This window comes from Stenella coeruleoalba, assembly GCF_951394435.1.
Source record: "Stenella coeruleoalba genome assembly, chromosome: 12".
In the NCBI taxonomy this organism is placed as follows: Eukaryota; Metazoa; Chordata; class Mammalia; order Artiodactyla; family Delphinidae; genus Stenella; species Stenella coeruleoalba.
This window is the reverse complement of record NC_137158.1, coordinates 19,738,825-19,764,012: the sequence shown is the minus strand read 5'-3', so window position 1 is coordinate 19,764,012 and position 25,188 is coordinate 19,738,825. Positions and strand designations below refer to the sequence as shown.

Sequence of the window (25,188 nt, the reverse complement as noted above, 5' to 3'; positions counted from 1 at the left end):
GTGCCTTAGAAAGAATGATGTCTTTGACTTTCCAATACAAGAAATTGAGAAGAAAGAATACAGGTATCACTAACTTGAAGTTCCTCATATTCACAGTGAACACCTATGTGTTGCACTTGCGCTCTTTCTCTCACACAATCACACCACCTAGACTTCGCACGTGCTTTTTCCGGAACCTGTAATACAGTTCCCCTTCCTCTCTGCCTGGTTAATGCCCATTTACCTTTCATCTCTACTCAATCTCCTGGAATCTTCACTCTTAGCACAGCAGACCTCTCCTTCACAATAGTCCTCAGACTTGAGTAACACTTTGTGTTCCCTGCCAGATTGTGAATTCCATGAGCAGGGGCCAGCTCTGTTTTAAATTTCCATGTCACTCCCCAGAACCTGGTATCATGCATGAAACATAGTAGACCCCAAGAAATACTGATTAAACGAGTGAACCAATATAAAGAAAGAGAAAGTTAAAACCTATAGTCTCTATTTTTTATGAATGACAACTACACATAAAGTCACACAGAAAGCAAAAGCTATATTTCATTAAATTACTAAAAATAAAAATAGCCTTGGAAGGCTATCCTGTATGACTGCTAATTAGCAATGCTATTTAGCACAAGGGAAGAGCTACAAGTAACAGGCACTCCATCGTAATTTCATAATAAATTAATTCACGAATGGCACTCAAAGTGAGTTACGCATAAAGGCTAGGCCAGGATCCAATCTAGAGTTGAATATGATAAAACAGGAAGCAGTACAGTGTAGTTTAAGCATAACAGCTTAGAATCAGGTTGCCTAGGTTAAAATACTGCCTCTACTCTCATCAGCTATGGCTTTGGCAAGTTACTCTATGCTCTGTAGCGGGCATTAATGTTTTCCCTACCCAGCGGCCACTCCCCTTCCAGCAACAGCAGCAGTTTTTCTTCAAGGAGTCACATCCTCCTCCCTGACTCTTCACTGTGGCCCCTCTCTAGGCTACAGGATGAACTTGTGACCTAGGTTTAAGTGATTAAGTACACCATTTCCCCCTAAATAGAACTACAATTCCAGCAACGAGAACATGATCAAAACTGTGCCAATCGGAGCCAATTCCAAGGCTTTTCTTTTAGCTATTAGATAAAAGGAAGAGAACCTGAAAAGAACTGGGGTTACAGTTGCTGCGGTCATCTTGCTGCTGTGAAGAGTTAGTCCTAAAATGGAGCAAGCCCAGAAGGGAAACTGACAGACAGTGTGAAAGCAGATCCTGAGGACACCACCTGAGCCCCTGTACCAATCCTCACCTCAAGTCAGCTCCACCTGTAACTTTTTAGCCTTCTGCTTAATCCAAGTTAGGCTGGAGTTTCTGCCACTTACATGCATGAGTCCCCGCTAATATACTTTCTCAGCTGCAGTTTCATCATTTGGAAAATGAGGATTCGCTAAGCTTCCGTGCCTTCATCTGTGAAGCAGAATACCTACTTCATAGGTTTGTCGGGAAAAGTAAACACTTAGCACATAGCACAGATCTCACACATCATCAACCTGCTGTTTAAAAACAGAAAACACTTCTTATAAAGAATACTGAGCTATATATGTGATTTTAATTAAAAATCTGAGAATTATGTGACTGGATAATAAGTTTAAGTGAGCAAAAACCTCTGGTAAAAAGATAATGGCAACAGCTAAAATGTAAATTGGGATAAAAATCCCAACACTGAGTTTCCTGCTACCAGGTAATTCAGACATTAACTAAGACTATGACAAGAGTTATTGCAAGCAAATTATCACCACAGAAGTATAGATGCCAATGTTGAAGAAGAGAAATTAAAACAGTCACCTCCCCAGTAACAAGAGTAGAAATCAGTGAATAGAAAATGGACAAGGAACAGAGAAAATCAAAGCCAAAAGTTAAGACTGATAAACTTCTGGTAAGACTGATAAAGAAAAAAAACAAAAAAAACAAAGATTATCAATATTAGGAATGAAAAAGGGTCTATCACTATAGAACCTAAAGACATTAAAGAGATAATAAGAGCATGTTATAAACAACTTTATGCCAATATGGTAAATAACAGATGAAATTAACAAATATACTGAGAAACGTAACTTATAAAAACTGACACAAGAAAAAGAGAAAATTTGAATTGCCCTAAAAATTTCTTTAAAATTGAATTTGTAATCAAAAACTTTCTTATAAAGGAAATTTCTAAATGTTGGCTGAAGTCTGTAAACCGCTGTGTCAATCAAGCAAAACACCTGAGGGTTAGATGATGCCCTCCCCCACTCGCCCAGAACACCAGTTTTTTCCCCTCTAGTGGATTTTTAGTGAATGGAAAGGGTGGTACAGAGAGAGGAAGAGTCAAAAAAAGAAAGAAGAGATTGAATAACAATTAAGGAGATAAAGACAGAGTAAAAGTAAAAGAAATGGAATGGTCTCATATGTCAGTAGGACAGAATAAAATCAACAGACTAGATTACCTGCATTAATGGTGTATAATAGGCAACCTGAGAACCTACAGATTAGATTAGAAATGGATGAATAAAGGGAAATAGACCTGAAAAAATGTTCGTTTGTATTTCCTAAACAAGCAAGTGATAGCAGAAGGGAGTTGTTCGAGAATCTGCAAACTGTCAAGAAGCAAGTAAGGAGGCTGCTACACAAAGCAGACGATGTACAGAACAGTTGAGCTGACTGGAATAACAATACAGTATTGTTTAGAGGCAGTCTACATTACTGTGATAATACCTTCTACTATATATTAAAGCATTAGTTCCAAACTTGAAAAACTGCTTCTAGAAGAAAATTTTCAGACAGAAAAAGTTTCTCAGCTAGAGACAGAAATACTAGTTTCTCAAAACAGCATTGAAGCAGGGAGCTAAGGAAACCTGGAGAAAAGAACTTGGTGTTAAAAAAAAGTCAGCTCTCTTCTTGGTGGGTTTGAATCTAACCTAAAAAGTATAAAACTTATTTTACTTTATTATTACTGAAGTATAAATAAAAGATAACCTAAAGAACCACAGTCAATTCTCATTACTCTAGGCAGTTACGTTCTACAAACTCACTTCAAACACTGAATTAGCCAACACTGAACCACTGCTCCTAAGGGAAAATATTAATACAAGGTGAGGTTCCTGCAAGCCACTGGTCACATTTTTGTCAACCAATCAAAACATAACCTTGTTTAATGTATGTTCTGCTTGACATATTATTCAATACATACTGTAGATTCGTGAATGCTGAATTCACAGCCAACAGCACTATGACTCATGGCTGAACAAAGCTCATCTAACATATATTTTCTCCGGAAGGCACATGACCGCATTCTTGGGACAGCACTTCAGCACTCTCCTTGTGGGGCGGGGGGCATGTATACAGTGAAATCACCAACGAAAAGCACAGGATGTGAAAAATGTCACACTAAAAAAACGGCAAAAAAGACACTTGTAAGAGAGCTGGAACAAGAAGGCAGAACATTGCCTTGTCTGACCTCGGCTAGGAACGTGTGCTCGGGCAGCAACAATTTTTCACTGCACTGTGCACGTCTTCAAATTACTATGAAAGCACTATGAGTGCTGATTTGGGGGTTACAAATAAATTTTAGTGAGTAGGCAAATTTGAAACCCAGCAATAATGAGGATTGATGCACTCATACAAATTTACACTACTGTCATACAAGTAAATTTTTTAAAAGTTTACTGTAAATGAACCTAGAAATCTAGGAAACGGTAATGGAAAAATACCATTTCTTGGAATCAATCTGCCAAGATTTTTTAGTTATTGAAACATGAAAAATACAAACCCATTAAAAGTCACTTTTACAATGGTCTCAAGCAGGCCTCTTCAATTTACTAGCATATGACAATCAGCATTAGGAGAAATCAAAGTATGTTCATTTCTAAGTTATAAATGAAATCCATTAAATCCCACTTGGGGAACTGCATTCACTAAATTTTTTTTTTTTTTTTTTTTGCGGTACGCGGGCTTCTCACTGTTGTGGCCTCTCCCGTTGCAGAGCACAGGCTCCGGACGCGCAGGCTCAGCGGCCATGGCTCATGGGCCTAGTCGCTCCACGGCATGTGGGATCTTCCCAGACCGGGCCACGAACCCGTGTCCCCTGCATCGGCAGGCGGACTCTCAACTACTGCGCCACCAGGGAAGCCCTTCACTAAATTTTTAACAGCAGAATGGCCAATATATTTACTGTAATCAACTTTTTAGAAATATCATTTATTTAAACAGACTGTTATTGAGTATCAGGCCACACTTCCCCTCACCCTAAGATTAAAATGATGCCAAAAGATGATTTCATGACCTGAACTTCTGTAAGAGCTAAATGCTTTCCTAGTCTCATTTCAATTCACTATGCCCACCACCAGACTACCTTTTCCAAGGCCTTCTCTGTCCCCACATTCAAGCACCTCCAACAGTTCACACTGCCATCAAAATTAAGAACACATTTCTCAGCTTGGCTTTCAAGGTCCTCCATAATCTGCCCTAACATGCCTTCAGAGTTTTCTTTCTTATAATTCTCCAACAGGCAGCCTACGCTCCAGAACATACCTCAGCTTTTCTGTGTCTAGACCCTTGGTTAGCATTTCCCTCCGCTTGGGTGTACTTCCCCCTCCCTTCTGGTTGAAATCCTGTTCACCCTTTCAAGGTTTATCTCTATCACAAAAGCGTCTCTGATTTTCCTAACCCACACGTCTCCCTCCCTGCAATCTGACATCACTTTCTTTATAGCCCTCGTAGGGCACTTCACTCAGACTTGTCTACCACTTATTTATCTTCTCCTCCTAGAGTGGAGGGTCCCAGGGCAGGGCCTAAATCAAATGTTTCTTTATTAAAATTAAAAACCAAACTCTGTCAAAAGGGAAAAAAAAAAAAGACACATCTTACTTTGCAATCGGGGGGGAAAAGCCCAATTATTAGTAGGGTAGAATACATTCTCCAACAGAAACTTTAAAAGAATTTATCCTTAAATCAACAACCTTACCGGAAGAGTGTCATCCATTCAAATCATTACGGGAGATATGTAACTGGGAGCAACATGTATTACTTTTTAAACATAGCAAACCCGTCCCTGACCTCCATCAGTACATCAAATGAATAAAACAGTATGACTGCATTGTAATGATGCCTCATTTATCTAATAGCGCTAGGATGTGAAGGGTTCACATGAGAGAGTTTTCTGAAAAAGTGGCTTCCTACTGCAGAAACAGCTCAGACACACCCGTGGCCTGGACCAGCTGAGAAATCCTCGTGGGAAACTGACCTCCACTTCACCCAGGCCAGCAGAAGACACTTGGGCACAGTGGGGAGGTCATTTTGTGCCAGTTACCTGCACCTGGTAAACAGGTATGCAGCACGGAGAGAAAGCAAGGAGGGTATTAAAAACCCTATCAAATGGCAAAAGGAGCTTTTTGTGTCTGGCAGAATCCTCATTCCAAGTTACTGGTCTATCCACAGTGTATTTCCCTGAGAAACTTTGAAAAGTTGAGCATCTGTTCTTCTGTCTCAGAACAAGCTAAGTCATCCCCTCCTGGAAGATTCCATACCCTCTGCCACTGAAAAACATTCCACACTCTAATTATATCTGTTACGGATTGAATTGTGTACCCCCAAATTCATACATTGAAATCCTAACTTGCAATACTTCAGAACATGACCTTATGTGGATACAGGGTCAATGCAGATGTAATTAGATGAGGTCATATTAGAGTAGGGCAGGCCCCTCCTCCAATATGACCCATGTCCTTATAAAAACAGCAAGTTTGGACCCAGACAATCACACAGGAAGAATGCCATATAAAGATGAAGTCAGAGATCAGAGTGATGCCACCACAAGCCAAGCAACTCCAAGATTGCCAGCAAACCACCAGGAGAGAGGCGAGAGGCACGGGACAGCTTCCTCTTCAAGCCCGAAGAAGATATCCTGATCTTAAAGTTTAGCCTCCAGAGCTGGGAGATAATAAATTTCTGTTGTTTACGCCACCCAGTTTGTTGAATTCTGTTTGGGCATCCCTAGCAAACTAACAGTGCTACTGGTGTCTTTCCATTTACTATACCACTGATCTACTGTGACAACCACCTCTTCAAGTAACCAAATTTCTTAAGAATGGTAAGTGTTGCACTAGTTCAACAAACACATACTGATGACCTCTATGTGCCAGGCACCAAGGACACAGCAGGGGACTGACATGGTCCCTGCCCTCATACAGGTGACAGTGTCATCAGGATAACTGACAACAAACCAAAATTATACAATGATAAAATTACAACTGCGATAACAGCAATAAATGACACACTTCCTTTCTTCTTTAAACTGAGGATAGTGGATATACTGAACCCTGTCTAGATGACTCAAGGACATTGCTGTGGAGATCCAGTGCACAGCTGCAAGCCCTTTATTGTTTTTGCTTCTCTCCCAGATACCAGGCTGTAGGACACCATGAGATCTACTTCCATCAACTATCATTCTTTCTCTGCTCACTCTCTCCCAATCTATCCATTTCTAGCCTGGGGCTTCTAATTTGCTGTGGGCTAGAAAAATCAGGTAACTCATATTGCTAACAAGTGTGGATTAAGTAATAAAAAGTGCTGCAAGTGAGAACTAAGGATTTGGCTTTAATGTGAGTTTTCTGATTTACTTTAGATTCTCAGAGACATTTTTTCCTACAGAATTCTGTTACACGGCACAAAGGTAGAACATTATTCCATATAAACTAGGTGTTACTGAATAATTTTATTACTTTGGTATTAAATTGCCTGGTAAACACTTGTTTTCTTTCAAAGGGAATACAGTACAGGGATGCTATGTGAACAGTGACTTAGGGAAGAAATACTGCCCTAATTCAGACCCAAATTCCGAATTAGAGAATTTATTGCCCAGTGTAAGGCATATTTTTGTTATCTAATTGCAAATCATATCACCAAATAACAGGACCAAGGGGTTGTACAGCATTACAACTGGAAACCCTAGCCAAAACGTTTTGCAGTACATAATAAATACCACCTACCTCTTATGCATATCCAACAATCATCTTTTTTGTTGTGTTTTTTAAGTTCTTCTTCAGTTACTTCAATTAATCTTCCTTTTAATCCTGTTAGGTCCTTTCCACTTTTGGTCAGTCGAATCCAATCCATAAGACTTCTGCCCTGTTTCAGAGGGACCTCAAAAAGGAACAGGGAAGAATTCAGTGTGGCTTTTTCAAGTCAGCTGCTTTCCCTTCCCCTTCCTGCTGCTGGTCCTCAGGCCACTGCATTATTGATTCCCACTCCAAAAGATAAGAAAACTCAAATATAACAATTCTAAAAGTCTTCTTAAGCTTTAGGACGTGGTATCAGAATTATAAATGGAACGCTATATAAAGTACCTGGGCCATGAGGTGGGGCTTAGAAATTCTGGCACACAAATGTCCATCCAAATGGTATCATAGTACAAGGATAGTACTGAACCCAGAGTCAGAAAACAAATTTTGGTCCTGGCTCTACCGCTAATATGTTCTAGTCGCTTACCAATTTGGACCAAAATTTCTTTGCCTTAAAAATCAATAGATTTGATAGAAGAAAACAGAAACTGGCTGAAGTTGATTTTCTGGATTTTCAACATACACAGAATATTAGAAATCACATGAGATGGTAATATGTTTTCTAAGAATCCACTGAGAAACAAAGGTTATCAAATAATGGAAAATAATAAAACGGTGGTTCCCCATATTCCTTATAATAATGTCTCTAAACTGTCACACTCTAGGGAAGGGGTTGGCAAACTGGCCTATGCCCGTTTCTATATAGCCCTTGAGCTACGAGTAATTTCCACCCATGGTGGTGGTGCTGGTGGTGAAGAGACTGAATCCTTATGACGCCCTCAAAGCCTAAATTATTTATTACCTGGGCTTTGCACAAAACTTTGCTTTCTCCTGCCTAGAGGGTTTAATAACAGGATGTTTGGGATTTTGTGGGTTTGGGGTTTTTTTACAAAATACATTTTCAAAGCTTTTAGATAAGAGGTACAATTAGTGTTTTAAGCAGTTGAGACACCCTAGTGGAAATTTTTCAAGACATCTAACCTGTATAACTAGTTTGTAACATAGTACCAGATAATTGTTTAACATAAAAGCAGTCATATTCAAGGAAGTTTATTGCTATTTGTGTCCCCCCAAAATAGATTGAAATCCTAATCCTCAATGTGATGGTACTAGAAATAAGGCCTCTGGTGGGTGATAAAGTTGTTGGGATTAGTGCCCTTATAAAACAGGCATTAGGGAATTCCCTCACCCCTTCCGCCAAGTAAGGACACTAAAAAGATGGCTACAAACCAGGAATCAGGGTCTCACCAGACACAGAAATGGCCAGGGCATTGATCTTGGACTTCCCAGTCGCCAGAGGTGTGAGAAATACATTTCTGTTGTTTATAAGCCACCTGTGATATTCGGTTAGAGCGGCCCGAAAGTACTAAAACACACACCTCACTTTCCCGAATCATATCTGTTTCAGATATTCAATTGCCCCCAAAATAACCAAGTTAATAGGTCTGTGGTGCCTTTCCAGCTTCACATTCCTTCTTACCAATCCACATCATCCCAATCTTACCATCGCTAAAACTCTCTAGGTCTCTTGGTCTTCATAAATGAAGTAAAGTGTGAGAATACATATGATCTTTCCCATCCCAAACCACTTCTTTCACCATTCTATCACCTGCAGGGTAGTTAAAAGTAATCTTTTGGAAATGCAAATCTAATCTAGGACCCTCCCTCCTTCAGTGGCTCCTCATAATGCTTATAGTAGTGTCTCTAAATGCCCTCGAGTGGTTTACTAGGCCCTTCGTCATCTGGTCATAGTTTACCTCACTAGCTCCACGTTTTAACTTTTGCCCCTTCCCATTCTATGCTTTTAGGTAAATGGAAACTGATTCCGCTCTCTCCCCCACAGACATTACTTCCTCCAGAAGCCTTTTCTGACCCCGACTCGTTCAAGGTCATAACAGACTGTTACAGTCCCTATGGTATTTATAACTGCCTCTTTACTAGTCTGTGAAGCTTGCTGGACTAAACTCTTTGACAACAGAGATGTTGGGGCCCAGGGCAGGCCATGCAAGAGGAACACCTTGACTGTCCTTTTTATCTCCCTGAAAGCAGGAAATAAATCTCCCATGTGAAAGGTGCCCTCCCTCTACTGGGAGGTAGAAACACATCCTTCTCACCAGAGATTGGAAATTCAGGGCCAAGAAGCCTGTAAACAAATCTTGTTATTTGTTTACTAATTTACCACCCAGGCCCAAACTTTGCTCAAATTCCTTACCAATTCAGTATCCAGACCTAAGTTTCTTTGTCCCATCAATTCCTCTCAAATGTACTGTCTGTCTAAAAAGTACAAAAGCTGCCAGCTTTGGCCAGTCCTTAGTGTAATAGGGAAGAATCTATTACAAGTTAATCACTAAAGGGATGTCGCCTATAAGTTTAAATTATACATAACGGCCCATCTCTGGGAACCCGGCTATCCGGGCAATGAGCATTAAGCTAAAATACCTTTGTTTAGCTCACAGGAAACATCCTGACCAGGCCCACCTGCGAATGACTGCAGGGACGAAGAAATTAACACATCCTCTCTGGAGGCTGATGGGAAACAGGGAATGTTTGACTTTACTCCCTCCCCTTCTAGTATAAAAGAAGCCTGAATTCTAACTCAGGCAAGATGGTTCTTTGGGGGATGAGCCCACCAGCTCCTCCGTTTGCCGGCTTTTCAAATAAAGTCATGATTCCTTGCCCCAGCAATTTGTCTCCCCCTTATTGGCCTGTCGTGCTGCGAGCAGTACAAGCTTAGACTCATAACATTAGATCCCATTTCTACAAGATTTCTGTGCATGCCAATTAAGTTTGTTTCTTTTTCTCCTGCTAATCTGTCTTGTGTCAATTCTGTAGAAATTTCCCCCTCCCCAACAGAGATCACATCTCCAGCATATGGTAGGGTCTCAATAAATACGGTACTGAGACCCAAATATGGTAGGGTCTCCATGTCTCTGCTTCTTATTTGTAGAAAAAGCTTCAGTCTCCTAGGCCTTCCCAGAGTTCCAAAGAGCAGAATCAAACAGCTAATGACTATAGAAGTGAGAAAATGCAGAAACCAAGGAAAAGTAGTCAAGCAAGAAAACTACTAAGAGCTTGAACAATAGTCACAGGACTCCTAGTCCCTCCTGAAGAGATACACACAACAACATGATGCATATCCTTGAGTTCTTTTACAGCAACCAGGACCCCAAGGGATAGAAACTGCTGACCACAAACACAAAGGCCCCAGCCTGGCTGGAACAAGAAGGTTGTGGATTGAGATTTCTAAAATATCACCATGTTACCTCACCACCAACCAAACAGAAGAATGTCCGCAAGCTAATCATGCTCCCTGGACCCTCACCCCAAATGTTGCCTTTGATAACGCTTGCCTGAAAGCCATCGGGGAATCTGGGTGTTCTGAGCACTAGCTGCCCGTTCTCCTTGCTTGGCGCCCTGCAAATAACCGCTGCACTTTCCTCCACCACAACCCAGTATCAGGAGATGGCCTTCGCTGCGCGTCGGGAAAACGAACTCAAGTTCAGTTCGGCAACAATTTCACAAAGGGGGAAAAAATCGTCTGAGTTTTCTCTTGAATTGCAGAATAATCGCATTTTATTCTCTTTCTGGACCCAAAGACTCACCTTTCCCATCACCACCTGGGGAAACGTTTGTCTTTGCCTCTAAGTTTTCTCCTTTAAATGATACTGAGAACATGGCTGGTAGTTTTAATGGAGAAGGGCAGCAACTCTCATATTCTAATCCAGAGATGCTTTCTTTGAAAAGGCTCTACTATTCAGCCAAGCACTTAGCTTAAGGAGGGAAGCAGGTCAAACACCAAGGAGACGAGGACACACGACTGGATGGCTGCATAATATATGCAGCAATAAGTGAAAAGTCACAGTCAGAGTCACATCACATCACTGGGTCCAAGGCAGCATTTCTTAACCAGTTTTCTTTTCTGTGAAATGGAGATAACGAAAGCACCCACTTCATAGGATCATTAGAAAGATTAAACAAGTTAATACATGTAAAGCACTGAGGTCTTCAGTAAGCACTAAATAAATCTCAGTTTTATTATTATTACAGTTGGGGTGATAGACTTCTGAAAATCTAATGAAAGCTACAGATCCCTGAACCCATAATTGTGATCTAGAGTCAAACTCCAGGTCCATGTGGAGAACATAGAGAAAGTTGGTGAAGTTCCCAAATGATGTCAATGCTAAGGCTCAAGAGTCCAGAAATGAAAAAGGAGTGGCCCGAGTAGGTGGAAGTCTTGCAAACAAAACATGAAGATGTGGTTATTGAATGAGGAACTAACAATCAACAGAAACAAGCAGCATTCATGTTGCAATGAACACAGGAGACAATTCTATTAAATTCTGCAAATATAAAACACATTTGTGTTCCGCCTGTTGGTAACAGAAGCTACGTGCAACAAAAAGTTAAAGAGTATTATATTAGCTTCAGAGTCAGCAAATGACATCAGTAGGAAAGGCAGTGATAAAACAATCAGGTACCAGAGGAAGACAGAAAGGCAGTGTGACTTGGAGAAGCGTCCGTAAACCTAACTGGAGGTTTGCAGACACTTGTTCTCGCTTCTCCAATCTTCCCTAGCTCCCGGAGTCCCCACCCTTGGTGGGATGATCACTGGTCTCTGTCGCTAGTGCTCAGCTTTTCCTCTCTTCTAGGGAACTCACATCGCTCACAACCCCTTCGGAAAGTGAACAAAAGAACGGAGAGGAGGTTATGTTTAAGGAAGGAAGCTAATACTGAATCCCTACAATATAGGACGCACAGAGCCTGGACCTATCATACATCTGAATTTAATTAATGGGGAAAGAGTTGGAAGAAGGGAACTGACAGAACGGGATAATGGGATGGGAAAGAAAAGGGGCCAGTACGTAAGAGGGAGAGAGGTTAGTAGAGTTCGAGGACTGGAAACGGCATGGGATCTGAAAGAGATCGCCAGCAAGGGCGGGAGGGAACGAAAGCTAGAGGTGGGGACAGGAGGCGGGAGAGGGTACGGAAGGAGAGAAAGGACTGTGCCGGAGCATGAAACGCTGGCGAGAAGGGAGGGCTGCGGCACGAGACCGCCGGAGTCACCCGCTTACCTTGCTACGCCCCCCGGAGGAGACGCGCTGCTGCGAGCTGGGGCCCGGGAAAGACTGGGAAGGGACGTTCAGCATCCTGGACTCTTAGCCCGGGCGCTGCCCGGGGTACGCCGCCCGACTGAATAGCTCGGCGCGACCCCTCCAGGTAACACCTCCGGCTCCGGCTCCGAGGCCGGGCAGAGGCCAAGCCCCCGACCCACTTCCGGGGTCGCCCGGGGTGAGGCGCGCCATGACGCAGAACGTCGAGGACGCGAGGGGCGGAGCCAACGAGACCAACGGAGAGCCGGCGGGGGTGGAATCAGGGCAAAGTACGCATGCTCCGTTCGTCCCGCACCCTGAATTTCAGCATCGCGAAGAGGTGACAGCTGTTCCGTGGAAAGATTAAAGGGTGAAGCTGTTCCTAAGCCTTGGTGCTGACTGAATCTGAGAATAAATTCTTGGAGACGCCTGTTAACCCAGAACACAAGTGTCTGCCCATTGTTGAAGCACTACCATCACACTGCTTGAATATGGAATAAGGCATTTTGATTTCTCAGAAACTCTCTCTTCTAAGGCACCACGCTGTACAGGAAAGAGAACCTTTAAGAGTTAAGATGTCAAATGCAAACAGTCACTCCTGCTAGGTGAAGAGCACACTTCACCTTTAAGAACTCTCGCTAATGATTAACGAATGAGTCGCAGAGGTTAGTAAAGTCTCTTTCTGCTCCATTCACCCACTCACAAGTTCTTCCTCCTCATCTAACTTCCTCTCTTCCCTGAAAGATAAAGGGGACTGAGAACTGATGCAGCCTTTGTCCAAATGTAGCGCTGAACAGCTAGCCACGTTCAAGAGTCAGATAGGTTTCGTTTGGATGCCACCCCTGCAGCTACTAAATGAGCATCCTTCTGCAGGTTACTTTAGTATCTCAATGCCTCATTTCCCATCTGCATAATGGATTTAGGTTTTAGTAAGAATTAAGTGAGACGTCAAGTGCAAATTACCTAGCACAGTGCCTGGCTAATAGTAGGCACTCAATAAATGTGGCTGTGGCTTTTCATACTATTCCACCCTATTAATGACAGCAGCACAAATACTGTGCAGGTAAACACCAGTCCCTAATACTCAAGGTCCAGATTGGTGACCTGGTGGGTTTTTTGCATATCTCTTGGGGAACACACATATCCTGAGAGCAGAACCCAGTAAAAGAAGAAGTTTTCAGGAAAAGAAATATAGTTCTAAGTAACTCTCCATCCTCCTGCCATTACTAACTTTTCCTGACTCTGAAACATGGTTTGAACTTGCTCTATTTCAATTCCTTTGTCCTTAAAGTGCCTGGAAATCAATGCTTATATTTCAATTGCTTGCCACTGCAAAGATTGTATTTGAGCTAAAAGAACTTCATGATCATAGTTTACTATGTTACCTCTCCCATGCAAAGTGCTCCTGTTTTCTCTTTCATTAAAAGATGATGTATTCTTCTATAAGTCTATGTTTAACAACAACAAAAAAAGCTAATCTCTAAGAATTTCTTATTTCACTTCCTATGTGAAAATCGTTACATGAGTATCAGGAGCAGGGAACCACAGCAGCGATGGAAGGTGATGCAGTTGGAGAATGTCTCCTATCTGCCAAATTTCCTAGCTCCCTCGTGGACAGAAATGGAAAAAAAATACTATCAAATTCTGGCCTTTTGTCTCCCCTTTTTTAGACTCCATGTAAGTCACATCCATTTAAATGTTTTGTTTTAATTCTGGGGATCCCTCAATGTAGTGCCATAAGTACTAAACACCCATGCTATTTTACTACTGGATTTGAGGACAGCAGAAGGGTATTAAAGTAAGAATTACTTGACTCATCATTCATTAAAATCCCTACAATTTAATAGCCCTAACATTGATTCCCAATCTCAATTATAGACAATGATTTACAACATTTTCACCATCTACTAGCTAATACATAATAATAATGTGTGATTGGAAACATAAGAGGATTGTCCTCATTATCTAGTAAGATAATATTCATCTGTAACTACAACATCCAATGGGGCTCGGTAGGAAATACCATATGTCACAAGATTCAGTCTTGAAAATTAAATATTGTCTTTCTTTGAAAAGTTTTATTTTCAAAATTATAACTGAAGATAAATTTGTAATTTGATGAAGAGAACCAAATTATCTTTTATAAGCCCCAAATGTTTATAATACAATCAAGGTTCCATTATAAATAAAACCTATTTTTAAATTCCAACATTGAATTATAGTGTGGGGATAAAAAAGGCCAAACTACCATAGTAATTACTAAATAGTTCATTTTATTAATAATTTATATACAAATAAGTTAATTTAAAAGGATTATGATACATTTGTACACTAATCTAATTTGTACCTACAAGCTTTGAATGTCATCAAAAGTAATCAGATTAATTTTCACAGATCAGCTCCTCAATTTCTTCTTCGCTATCAGAATCTTCATAAAATGAAATTGTGGCTTGAATTGGAAATTTTTTCAGAAGAACTTCTGCTTCTTGATATAAGTAATCGTAACACTTTGATTTTGGCCAAAATAGTCTGAAAGAAGCAGACAACATAATATGCTTTATTTTTTTCACATTCAGAATCCTTCTACTCATGAAACGTTCAAATTTCAAAATCTCCATATATTTAACAACTGATTTATGCATTTAGATAGTTTAAAATGCTACTATCACAGCTTTCATGGAGTCTACTTGACAAAGTATCAATAACTGGTTAATTACTTTAAATCTTTATCCAAGCTATAAATTGGACCAAACAAATTGACACTAAACCCTTCGTGAGCGTAAGATCAATATTTAACTTACTTCAGCCATTATGGATATATTTATTCTTACAAAATACAGAAGAAGGTTTGTCTTCCAAATTCCTTTGGGGAAAAAAATGAATCCTACCATGACATTAAAAATTGTGATGATAGCCAACTTTATAAAGACATCAAAGTATTATGCATCTTACACATAGGCATAAATTACCTAGTATTTTGCTTGAAACTCAGACTTAGCTCTTAGTTACAGATGGAACCAAATCAAGTTTACAAAAGTACAAAAAGCAACCTTTTCAAAAGGCTACCTCTGACCCCAACCTCGAGCCCATCTCTCTCCCCTTTCCCCACCCAACTAAATTTTGGAACACCATATTAAGATGTTGAGAATTAGACTGGTTTTATACAAATAATTTGTATGTAAACGTGATTACCTCAAAACTTCAAATTTCCAACAAATATTAATCTTGCCATCTGATCTTCTATTATGTTTCATCCAAGTAAAATAAAAGGACAAGGCTGAATCCCCAGCTACAGTACACAGTATTTTAGTATACAATAAATAGCCCCACATACGCATATAATAGACTGATTCTAACAAAGAGAAAGTTACATATGTTCGCTATACTCTATTTTAAAAGGCAAAAAAGTAGGCCGTGTAGTTTATAAACGTTTCTAGCCAAATAGTTTTTTTTTTAAGCTTATCAACTGGGTGCCTAAATAAACAACCATCAGTAATTCAGTCATTCAATAAATATTTTAGTGATCTCTTGCGTCAAACATAATTCAAAGATGAATAAATCATGGTCCCTACCTTCATGAAGTTGACAACTGAGTAAAAAGAATCAGAAACACACATTACTACTCAAGATAGAACTTAATAAAAATACAATAAACTTAAGAGAAATACAAAGAAACTGCTACAGTAGTTCAAAAACGGAAGTGCTTATATAGGAAGCAGTTGATTTTCTAATGTGTAAAACTGCCAAACCCAAAGAACGTTGTTTAATTGTTCTCACACTCTCTCTCCCCCGGAATCTCTCACTGGCCATTTTTCTTCCAGGGACTTCATACTTTACTGAATTCTCCCCTGTTCTGAGTGATTCTTCCCAGTCACCTTTGTGGACCTCTCTTTCTCTGTAGACAGGTTAGATGCTGGCCTTCCCCCACCATTTTATCAAGAGTGATCATTTCTCCTCTCTCACTCCTCCAGATGACCTGACCCACTGCCATGATTTCCCCAATTTACCAAAGGTTCCCAAGTCTGTCTGTATTTCCACTTAAGAACTTGACTTTGGACCACAAACCTGTATATGCTGCTCTCTACTGGAATATCTACTTGGAGGCACCATAGGCACATTAAATATGACAAATGGAAAATTCGACTCAGTATCTTGATCTACAGTTCCACCAACTTGCGCGTCATTCTGTCTTTTTACTTCTACTTTACCTACCATATCCAATACATCATAAGCCTAATCTACTGTGTCACCTAAGTATTCCCCAGATTCATCCAGTCCCATCCTCGCTTCCAATGCCTGAACTGCAATAACTTCCAATTTCACTTTTGGTGTTCTAACTAAAGCTATATACCATTTCCTTAGTGATTTTTCTGAAACATAAATCTGATCACATTACTGTTTTGGTTAAAATCCTTTGAGTAATCCCCAATACCATCTACAGAATAAAGTCCATGAGTTCCCAATGCCACATACAGGATCAGGACAAAACTCTTGTACCAAGGTGTACAAGACCTGGCCTCTGCCTTCCCTGGTGAAATGACCACAGCTTCACACACCCAAATGCCAGTTCCTTGATGCTCCCAGAAGGAACCATGCTGTTCTCTTTTTCTATGCTATTTCTTCTGCTCCCACGTTCCCGACCTACCATCCATCTGGTTAACTTCAAGACTCAGCCAGGTAATCACACCTATGATACACACTTCCCTGACCCTTCTCCACCCCCTCTGACAGAGTTAGTTATAAAATTGACCAAGCTAAACTACTAAAACACTTCCAAAGGGCTGTGATTATTTTTTTCTCTGTCCTTCACAAGTTCTAGCAAAAGGTAGGAAATTAATCAACATGTATCGACTACTATGTGCTATTATAAACATATACACATTCTACAAACATTATATAGCTCTTCATCTAACAGCTCTCTAAGGCAGGCAAACTGCAGAATTAACTTTCCACCTGATTAAAAGCTACAAAGAATCTTGCAGGAAGGCTGACTTCCCAGTAGCTAGGAACAGTAAACTAGCTCCTAATTGTTAGGTCAAATAACTGTTGGTCCCTTTTGTGATCCTTAGTAGTCTTTAGGATTTTCATCATATTTCCTTTTTGTCTTACACGTCAAGCTCGATTTGTTCAGTTTGCTGTAAACCATGATTGTGAATACCATTCTTCCTTCTGGTTTGCAAGAGAAAAAGAATATACACACTCTGCCTGGTGTGAAGTCAATTTCACTTGAACCCTTTGGCATTAAAAAGAAATTGTTTTGCAGGCACAAGATGTCACCTTTCTACTTTTACTAACACCGCCCGCTTTCCCTCTTCATAATACATTTTTTAAGTGTTTACTAAGTGTGCACTGATTAACAGTTCTTTCAGGGGAGAGCGTGAGCTCCTACATTTTCCAGTTCGATGAGTAAAGGGACGAGGAAGATTAAAGAAACGTTAAAGATAGGTTTTCCAAAAGAGAAAAACTTCAGGACCAGCTGCTGAGCAGGGCCGGACGAGGCCCCCGGCTCTTCCCTGTGGCTGCAGACAGACCTTCGATGAGGCCTGTCACTCACCTGACTGGGTGTCTGTATCGGGAAAGCTTTTCTGAGGCGTCCGTTATTCCGGGGCCATCTGGCATCTGGGGGTGTAAGGAAATGGATCGAAGTTAGCACTCACCTTCTAAAAAAACTGCAAACCCTGGCGACCAGGCTTTCCTCTCGTCTGCGGGGAATGTGACCGCGGGGCTCTCAGTAGCCTCGCTTCCGGCCCGATCTGTTCGTGCCAGTAGCTCTGGAGGACGCACTCGTCGCTTCAGCACCGACAGGGCCACCGGTATGGCCACCAGCAGGCGCGATCTTAAGCGAGGGGAAGGCCTGGCGCGCGTCTCCCTGGGGCCCGGCGTAGCCTGCGTTGATCGATCAACAGCGCCCCCGGGATGCGCGGCTCACTCACCGCCTCCGCGGCGTGGTGCGGCGCCTCTTCCTCCTCGCCACTGTCTTCCACCCACGGTCTCCAGAAGCCTGCGGATCTGCGAGGTGGGCAGCGGAAGGCGCGCAGAGGAGCAGTGAGCCCCGACCCGGGAGAACCGACCGCATCTGAGCGAGGGCCTAGAGGGTGCGGGGGTGAGAGAGCGGAGGGGAGGAGCTGGGGAGGCGCAGGCGGGAGGGATGGAGCGGGGGAGGCGCAGGGCGGGACAGAGACGCGGTATCCGGGGTCCGCGCCCCCGCGCCGCGTCTGGCGTTCGGTAGCGGCTGGCAGCTGGAGGCGGCAGCGCGCGCGCTGGCCGCCTGGGGTCTCCGTGGTCTCCGCGATCTCCATGGGCAGGCTGGCCCCTGGCACCCACCCGGCCCGAGCCCGAAGCCTTATATAGCCCCCGCGGCCCGCTACATCTTTACACGTCCTCTCCCTCTCCTCCCCTCTCTCCGCGTAAACAAAAAGGCTGCGCGTGAAGGCGCAGCGGCCCGAACCCCGGGGGCGAACGCGTGCAACTCCCAAATGGCCCGGGGAGCGGGTTTGTCAAGCGAGTGTTAATCGCTCTTCCACACTTGTCTGCGGGGGGTGGAAAACAACATTCGCCCGAGCGACCAGTTTCCTAGTGAAGAGGCTAGGACGGGTTAAACTTAAGCGATTCTACACGTTTTGTGTATTACTGCAAAAAAAGGCCGAGTGGCGGGTCATTACTGCTCGACAGTCTCACGGCTTTTCGCCTTCAGCAAATGCCACTGGTTCTGCACTCCTTACGAAAGGAATATCGGTTCGGGGAGGATTTGTTTGTTTTTTAATGTACTGACAGACTAGGTTCCTCCATCTGCCTATTATTATTTGAAGATTAAAGATTCACAAGAGTTTAATTGTAAAAGACTGAATGTTTCAACCTAGAGGACCAGAGCCTGGAGTCATAGGATTTTGGCATAGAATTCTACTCTGTCTTCTCGTCTTTGCCATTTTCCCCAACATCTTATCAGTGTCCTCCAAAGATAAGTCTTGAGTGTCATCTATACAATTCTGTCACTCTTGGCATTTTGTCACTCAGTGATAATTAGCAAGTTCTTTTGTGGGTGTTGGGTATGTGTGGAATAATAATGAAATCCTGGAAAGTTATGATGTGGAATAACTTAGTCAACCTCTCTGTGCCTGTTTCTCTTATTTAAGTTACCCCTTACTTATCACAGAGGTCCATGAATCTTGGTTAAAAAAAAAAAAAAGTTATGCTTCCAAGAAAAGATGATATATAAATGTCACGATTTTTGTCCAAAATGTTTTAAATAATAGAGCTGAACTTCCTCTTGAAAGTTGTAGAGAAGAACCCCAAATGTAGGCTATAATGTCTCTGCTATCCATTCAATTACTGAGAAATCCATCTAATTAATACCCAAGGGCCTACAATGATCTACCTGTCAGGAAGGTGAGAAAGGGTTTGCTTCAGATAGTGAAATCAGTGAGGATAGGTATCTAACGCATGTCTCAGTGCCCTAGAAGTATTGTTAGGCTAAATAAAATAAAACTTATAGCATGTTTGCTACAGTGCCTGACACATAGTAAACTCTCAATAAATTTTGTTATATAAAAAAATCTAAACACTTAACAGATGCTAAGCTATCTGATGAAATGGTTTATCGTATCCATTTTGTAAACATCTTTTAGGGTATCCGTAATGTGCTAAGGTCTGCACTTTCCAGATATAATTGTGAATAAGATATCCCCCTATTCTCAAGAGGATCGCAGTCATTGCCATCTATGGCCATCACAGTGGCCACATGAGCAAAGATTTTTTTTAATTGCCACGTTCAATAACAAAAGCACATTTTAAGCAAAGAAGTAGTACAAGGGAGGGAAGTGATAAGTCTGTTGGTTGCAACCAGGAAAGCCTTCTTAAAGCAAAAGAAACCAAAATTGGGATTTCTAGAAGAATCAGTCAAGAAATAGTGGAGTCTGTGTGTGTGTGTGTGTGTGTGGTGCAGGAGTGGGAGAAGGGGCAGTGCTTCTAGGGAGTAGGTGTTGCTGGAGCAGAGATGTGGCTGAGAAGGGAGAAAAGGCTTGGACTATTTAGAATCTAATATACCATTATAAAGCACTTAAGCTTTATTCTGTAAGCCCTGGTGAGAGATTTTAAGCAGGAGGGTGGAATAACCAAAGTTTTCTTTTTATAGAAATTACTCTGGCAGCCATATGGATTTAGGGAAGTCTGACACTAGAGACTAGGAAATCATTTACAAACTCATTGCAATAGTTCAGGCAACAGATAATGAGAAGATGTATACTAAGGATGGGAATGAAAGAATATATTTGACGGATACTTAGAAATAGAATCTGCAGAACTACCTGAATCATAAAATGTGGGTGGACATGAACATGAAGTTTAGATATGCTTTTAGGTTTCTAGGCTGCTTAAGTGGGTTGATGTTGATGGCTCAAAAAAGATGAGGAGAACGGAATATAGGAGGAAGAGCAAGTGAGATGCTTTTATGTTCTTTCATTCTGTTAATAGTGCTCAAGGAAGCAACAGTGAATTTGGTTTTAGAACTTGAATCAGTCAGGTCGGGCTGGGCTAGACCGCAATAACAAATAACTCCAAACTCTCATAGGCTTAAAATAATAGACATTTACTTCTCACTCAGGTCATATATTCACTTTTGTTTGGTGGGGGATCTACTGCACATCATCTTCACTTAAGGATAAAAGGTGATGGAGCCTCTTTCCTCTAGAACGTGGCTGGTTGTCATAACACAGAGAAGGGAATAAAATTAATAGATTTTAGAAGGCTTAGGAACACATATATTGAGAAGATATCCAGAGGACAACCAGAAATATGAGATCTGGAGTTTAGCAGAGAGTTTACAGCTAAAGATTTAAATGTGGGAATCATAAAAAAAAAAAAAGAAGAAGTAGAAATTAAAACGATAGGAGTTGATCATTTTCCCATAGAAATTTTGTAAGCTTGAGAACTGGAGCAAGGACAGAGCTCTGGAAAGCAACATTTGCTTGTAAAATGAGAGGGTATGCAAAAAATAAAATAAAACAAAAAACAAAACAAATGAAAAACCCTCACTTTAAAGGAATGGGGAAGGTGGTAGAAGGTGCATTTATAGAGCAGGGGTAGTGGAAACACAGGATGAAGGAATTCTAACAAGGAAGGAAAGGTCCAAGGTATTAAGTGCTACCAAGGGGTCAAACAAGATAAGGACATGTGTTAATTGAATTTGGCAGTTAAGTGGTTATAAGTGACTTTAAAACACCATCTTGAGTGAATGGGAGTGAAAGATTTTTTACAGTTAGTTGAGCTATAGAGGTAAAGAAATAAAAACAGTGAGATGATGCTACCATTTTATAGGAAAAGAGAGAGAAGGGGAAGCCTGGGTCAGTAGAGGGGTTTTGTTTTTAGTGTGCAAGAGACAGGAGAATTTTTTTTAAAGGGAAGTTAATGGTCTTCCAGAGCTCAAAATAGTTCTTTTAAATATGGCTGTGCCAGGTCTTAGTTGCAGCTGGCAGCCTCCTTAGTTGTGGCATGCGAACTCTTAGTTGCAGCATACATGTGGAATCTAGTTCCCTGGCCAGGGATCAAACCCGGGCCCGCTGCATTGGGAGCTCAGAGTCTTAACCACTGCACCATCAGGGAAGTCCTGAGACAGGAGAATGTTGATAAGATGAAGAGAGGAAGCAGGGGAGGAGAAGCGTCTAGAGAGAGGGCACCGGACCTGGACGATGGCTCATGGTCCTGTAGGGGGAAGGAAGCAATGATATCAATAGCCCTGGGGAGGATTCTCATGCGACTGGAGAGTGTGTCTCAGTGATGATAGTAATCCAAGTCTGGGAACACTCAAGAAACAAGTCTAATCAAGGGGACTAGAAATGGTGTGGGGAAGGATGGGTGTATTGTGATGATGACACGTAAATCCAAGAGAACATCAGTTGTCTTAAAATTGTGAAGGAAAAAAAAAAGAAGAATGAATTCCTAGAAGGAAAAAAGGGAGAACCAATGAATGAAAATAGGGCAAGATTTATACTTGATCGAACTCAGGCAAACTGAGAAATAGAAATATGGACTCTCAGAGATAGAAGATCCTAAATCTTCCATTTATACATTTATTCCACTTCTGCCACCTATTTATACAGACGTTGAAGCTAATTTCCAGTGTGGCAAAAGCCAATCAATATTCTTATTACATTTTAAGTTTATTTTAGAAGTCTGTATGAGATCACCGGTACATTTAAATTATGTGCTTTTTAAATTGAGATATAATTGACATATTATATTCATTTCAGGCATATGTAATGATTCAATGTATGTATATATTGTGAAATGAGCATCACAATAAGTCTAGTTAACATCCATCATCACACGTAGTTACACATTTTTGTCTTGTGATAAGAACTTTTAAGATTTATTCTCTTAGAAACTTTCAAATATACAATACAGTGTTATTAACTGTAGTCACCAGGCTATACATTACATTCCCAGGACTTATTTATTTTATAACTGGAAACGTGTACCTTTCCACCACCTTCACCCATTTCAACCTCCCTCCCCAATCCCTACCTCTGGCAACCACCAATCTCTTCTCTGTATCTATGAGTTTGGTTTTTTTGTCTTTTGGGTTTTTTTTCAGATACCACATATAAGTGAGATTATACAGTACTTTCATCTTTCTCTGTCTGACTTATTTCACTTAGCATAACATCCTCAAGGTCCATTCATGTTGTTGCAACTGGCAGGATTTCCTTTATTTTTATAGCTGTTCATTGGGAGGTTTTTGGATTACTGATTCATCCTCCTTACCAGTAGCTGGTCTGCTCAGATTTTCTATTTCTTCATGATTCAGTCTTGGTAGGTTGTATGTTTCTAGGAAATTATCCATTCCTAAAATATGTGCTGTATATAACATATCAATATGTTTTCCATAGCACAACAATGAGGATTAAAATTAGATTACAAATATAAAAACCTTAATTCCTTCAACAGGTACTTATTGAACACCCACTGTGTGCCAGGCACTGTTCTAGGAGCTTGGGATATATCAGTGAACAAAACAGACAGAACTCCCTACCTTCATGGAGCTTACATTCTAACAGACATTGAAGCCACCAGCTTTTATATTTTACTAAAAAGAAAGGATTATAAATTCACCTTACACATGGTGCATGTGTACCCAACATGCTTTATTTTTAATCTTTGGATTTTTGAATGACTACAGGATGAAAGAAAGGGAGCATATCCTGGAGAGAGGGTGCTAGGTGAAAGTCCCTGAGGAGGAAGCATGGAAAAAATCACGACCACATAAAAACAATGGAAAAAGGCTTCTATCTTATCCAGAAAATAATAACCAATGAAAAGAAAAATTAGAGCTTCAACTAGTTTCCCATTTTGAATGTGACCTGATGTTTCCCTGCTCTTTTCCACGGACAGGATGACCTCAGCTCGGGCATGACTTATTCTCCACTTAGAGACTGAGGTGAGAAGCAGCAGTGTGAAGGGATGCGGGGAAGACAGTGACTCACAGCTGCTGTTGCCACCATGTGCCTCCGGAATAAGGCCGGTTTTGCTCGTACAAAAGCAGGGCCAGTCTCAGTTCCTGTACATCCCCTCTTATCCGTGATCTTATGAATATTATTATTTTTAAATGATAATGGCTGCCTACCTAGCTAGACTCCTTTTTAAAAGATTGTACATATAAAATGTGTTCCTTTCCGAGAAAAGGATTCATTTGTGTCTGAATGCCAACAGAATCAAACTTATTAACATTTTGGGTATTTTATTTCAATGACGTAATTATGTTTTCACACAGAAAAGCTGTGAAAAAGGCAATATAAAACCCTGAACATAATACATATGAGGGATCTTTTGGAAGGGGTGTTAATGTTTTAAAACTGGATTGTAGTGATGGTTGCACAACTCTGTAATTTACTAATATTATTAACTTGCACAGTTAAAATGGGTGAATTTTATGGTGCACAAATACAATAGAAAATGGAAATGCCTATGTCATGGCATATTAGATCATTCTAAAGGTTAAACTAAAACTAAGATTTAAGGAAGGCAATTACGTTTTCAGAACTTTGATTTTCTGTTGCTTAATTTATAATAAAAGTTGAACTTTTGGAATTGAAGCAGAGGGAAGTGTGTTTGATAGACTCTTCTTATTCTACCATTCCACAGTCATTTGTGCAGATTTTGATGGGTTTGCAGAGATGGGTTTGAAGCAACATATATTATGATGGAAATGCCATCATTATGGCATATGCTTAAACTTCTGCTGAGAAATAAATACCTTGAAATGCCTTAAAAATCACCCACTTTAAATATGGTCTTAAAGGCCGGATTCCTAACCATACTCAGTCTAGGCTTGAAGAACTAAATACCGCGGTCAGAGTGAAGCCTATTTTAGATGTTTCTGATTGGCTGGTTTTTAAAAACATGCATCTTTGGTAGAAAAAGTGATTGCTATAATGTCTATGATCACTTTAGAATTTGTTTTAAAGCAGACATTGTATTTACACCGGTCTCTGGACAGTTCTAGGTAGTTTTATTGCAGTGCAGTCTCCCTGAGGCTCCATGTGGATGGATCCTCCATGGCAGCGGTCCCCAACCTTTTTGGCACCAGGGACCGGTTTCGTAGAAGACAATTTTTCCTCGAGGGGCGGGGATGATGGGTCAGGTGGTAATGCGATGGGGAACGGCAGATGAAGCTGCTCGCTCACCAGCACCAGTCCGTGGCCCGGGGGTTGAGGACTCCTGCTCCACGGCGATCAGAGCAAGTTTTTTAGAAAAGATTGTATTGGGTCTGCAGTAAGGACCTCAGCCTCCAAAGCATCGAGTGCAGTGACAAATTATCGGCCAGACCTTTGTCAGCAATGTCTCCACTACTGCTGATTTGCCAGAACCTAGGACCTCACACTGAGGCCATTAAAAAAGGAGCATTTGAATCCCCCTAACTTGAGATGGAACCAAAGAACAAGCCAGTGTACTCAAGTGACCAGGAATTTTATTTTGCATTATTAGGAAGTTAAACACACAAATGTGTTCTAAACCTAATAGGAAGCTAAAATTCTCCTTT

The 25,188-nt window shown here is 41.1% G+C and overlaps 2 protein-coding genes across 3 annotated transcripts in view; both read right to left on the bottom strand.

Moving 5' to 3' along the window:
* LOC307195037 (cytochrome b5 reductase 4) overlaps window positions 1-12,379 on the bottom strand; it is an 82,227-nt gene extending 69,848 nt beyond the window's left edge. For both annotated transcript variants that reach the window (XM_079938665.1, XM_079938666.1), the window contains exons 1-2: window positions 12,138-12,379; window positions 6,994-7,147 (exon numbers count right to left, since the gene is read on the bottom strand). In XM_079938665.1, coding sequence (XP_079794791.1) covers window positions 6,994-7,147; window positions 12,138-12,212 — 229 coding nt within the window. In that variant the 5' untranslated portion in view covers window positions 12,213-12,379. The remainder of the gene's footprint in view (window positions 1-6,993; window positions 7,148-12,137) is intronic.
* Window positions 12,380-14,506: 2,127 nt separating this feature from the next.
* Window positions 14,507-18,466, bottom strand: RIPPLY2 (ripply transcriptional repressor 2). Its single transcript, XM_079938667.1, has 3 exons — window positions 18,089-18,466; window positions 17,710-17,774; window positions 14,507-14,684 (listed from the first exon to the last, which is right to left on the bottom strand). The coding sequence occupies exons 1-3, from the start codon at window positions 18,452-18,454 to the stop codon at window positions 14,537-14,539; spliced, it is 579 nt and encodes a 192-aa protein (XP_079794793.1). The 5' UTR covers window positions 18,455-18,466; the 3' UTR covers window positions 14,507-14,536.
* Between the last annotated feature and the right edge of the window lie 6,722 nt (window positions 18,467-25,188).

What these genes read in the sequence shown, in the direction of transcription:
- RIPPLY2 (XM_079938667.1), bottom strand. Translation starts at nt 18,454, where the DNA reads ATGGAGATCGCGGAGACCACGGAGACCCCAGGCGGCCAGCGCGCGCGC. An exon ending in CGCACCACGCCGCGGAGGCG is followed by an intron (nt 17,775 to 18,088) that starts GTGAGTGAGCCG and finishes TTACACCCCCAG; the next exon opens with ATGCCAGATGGCCCCGGAAT. An exon ending in CGATACAGACACCCAGTCAG is followed by an intron (nt 14,685 to 17,709) that starts GTGAGTGACAGG and finishes TGCTTCTTTCAG; the next exon opens with ACTATTTTGGCCAAAATCAA.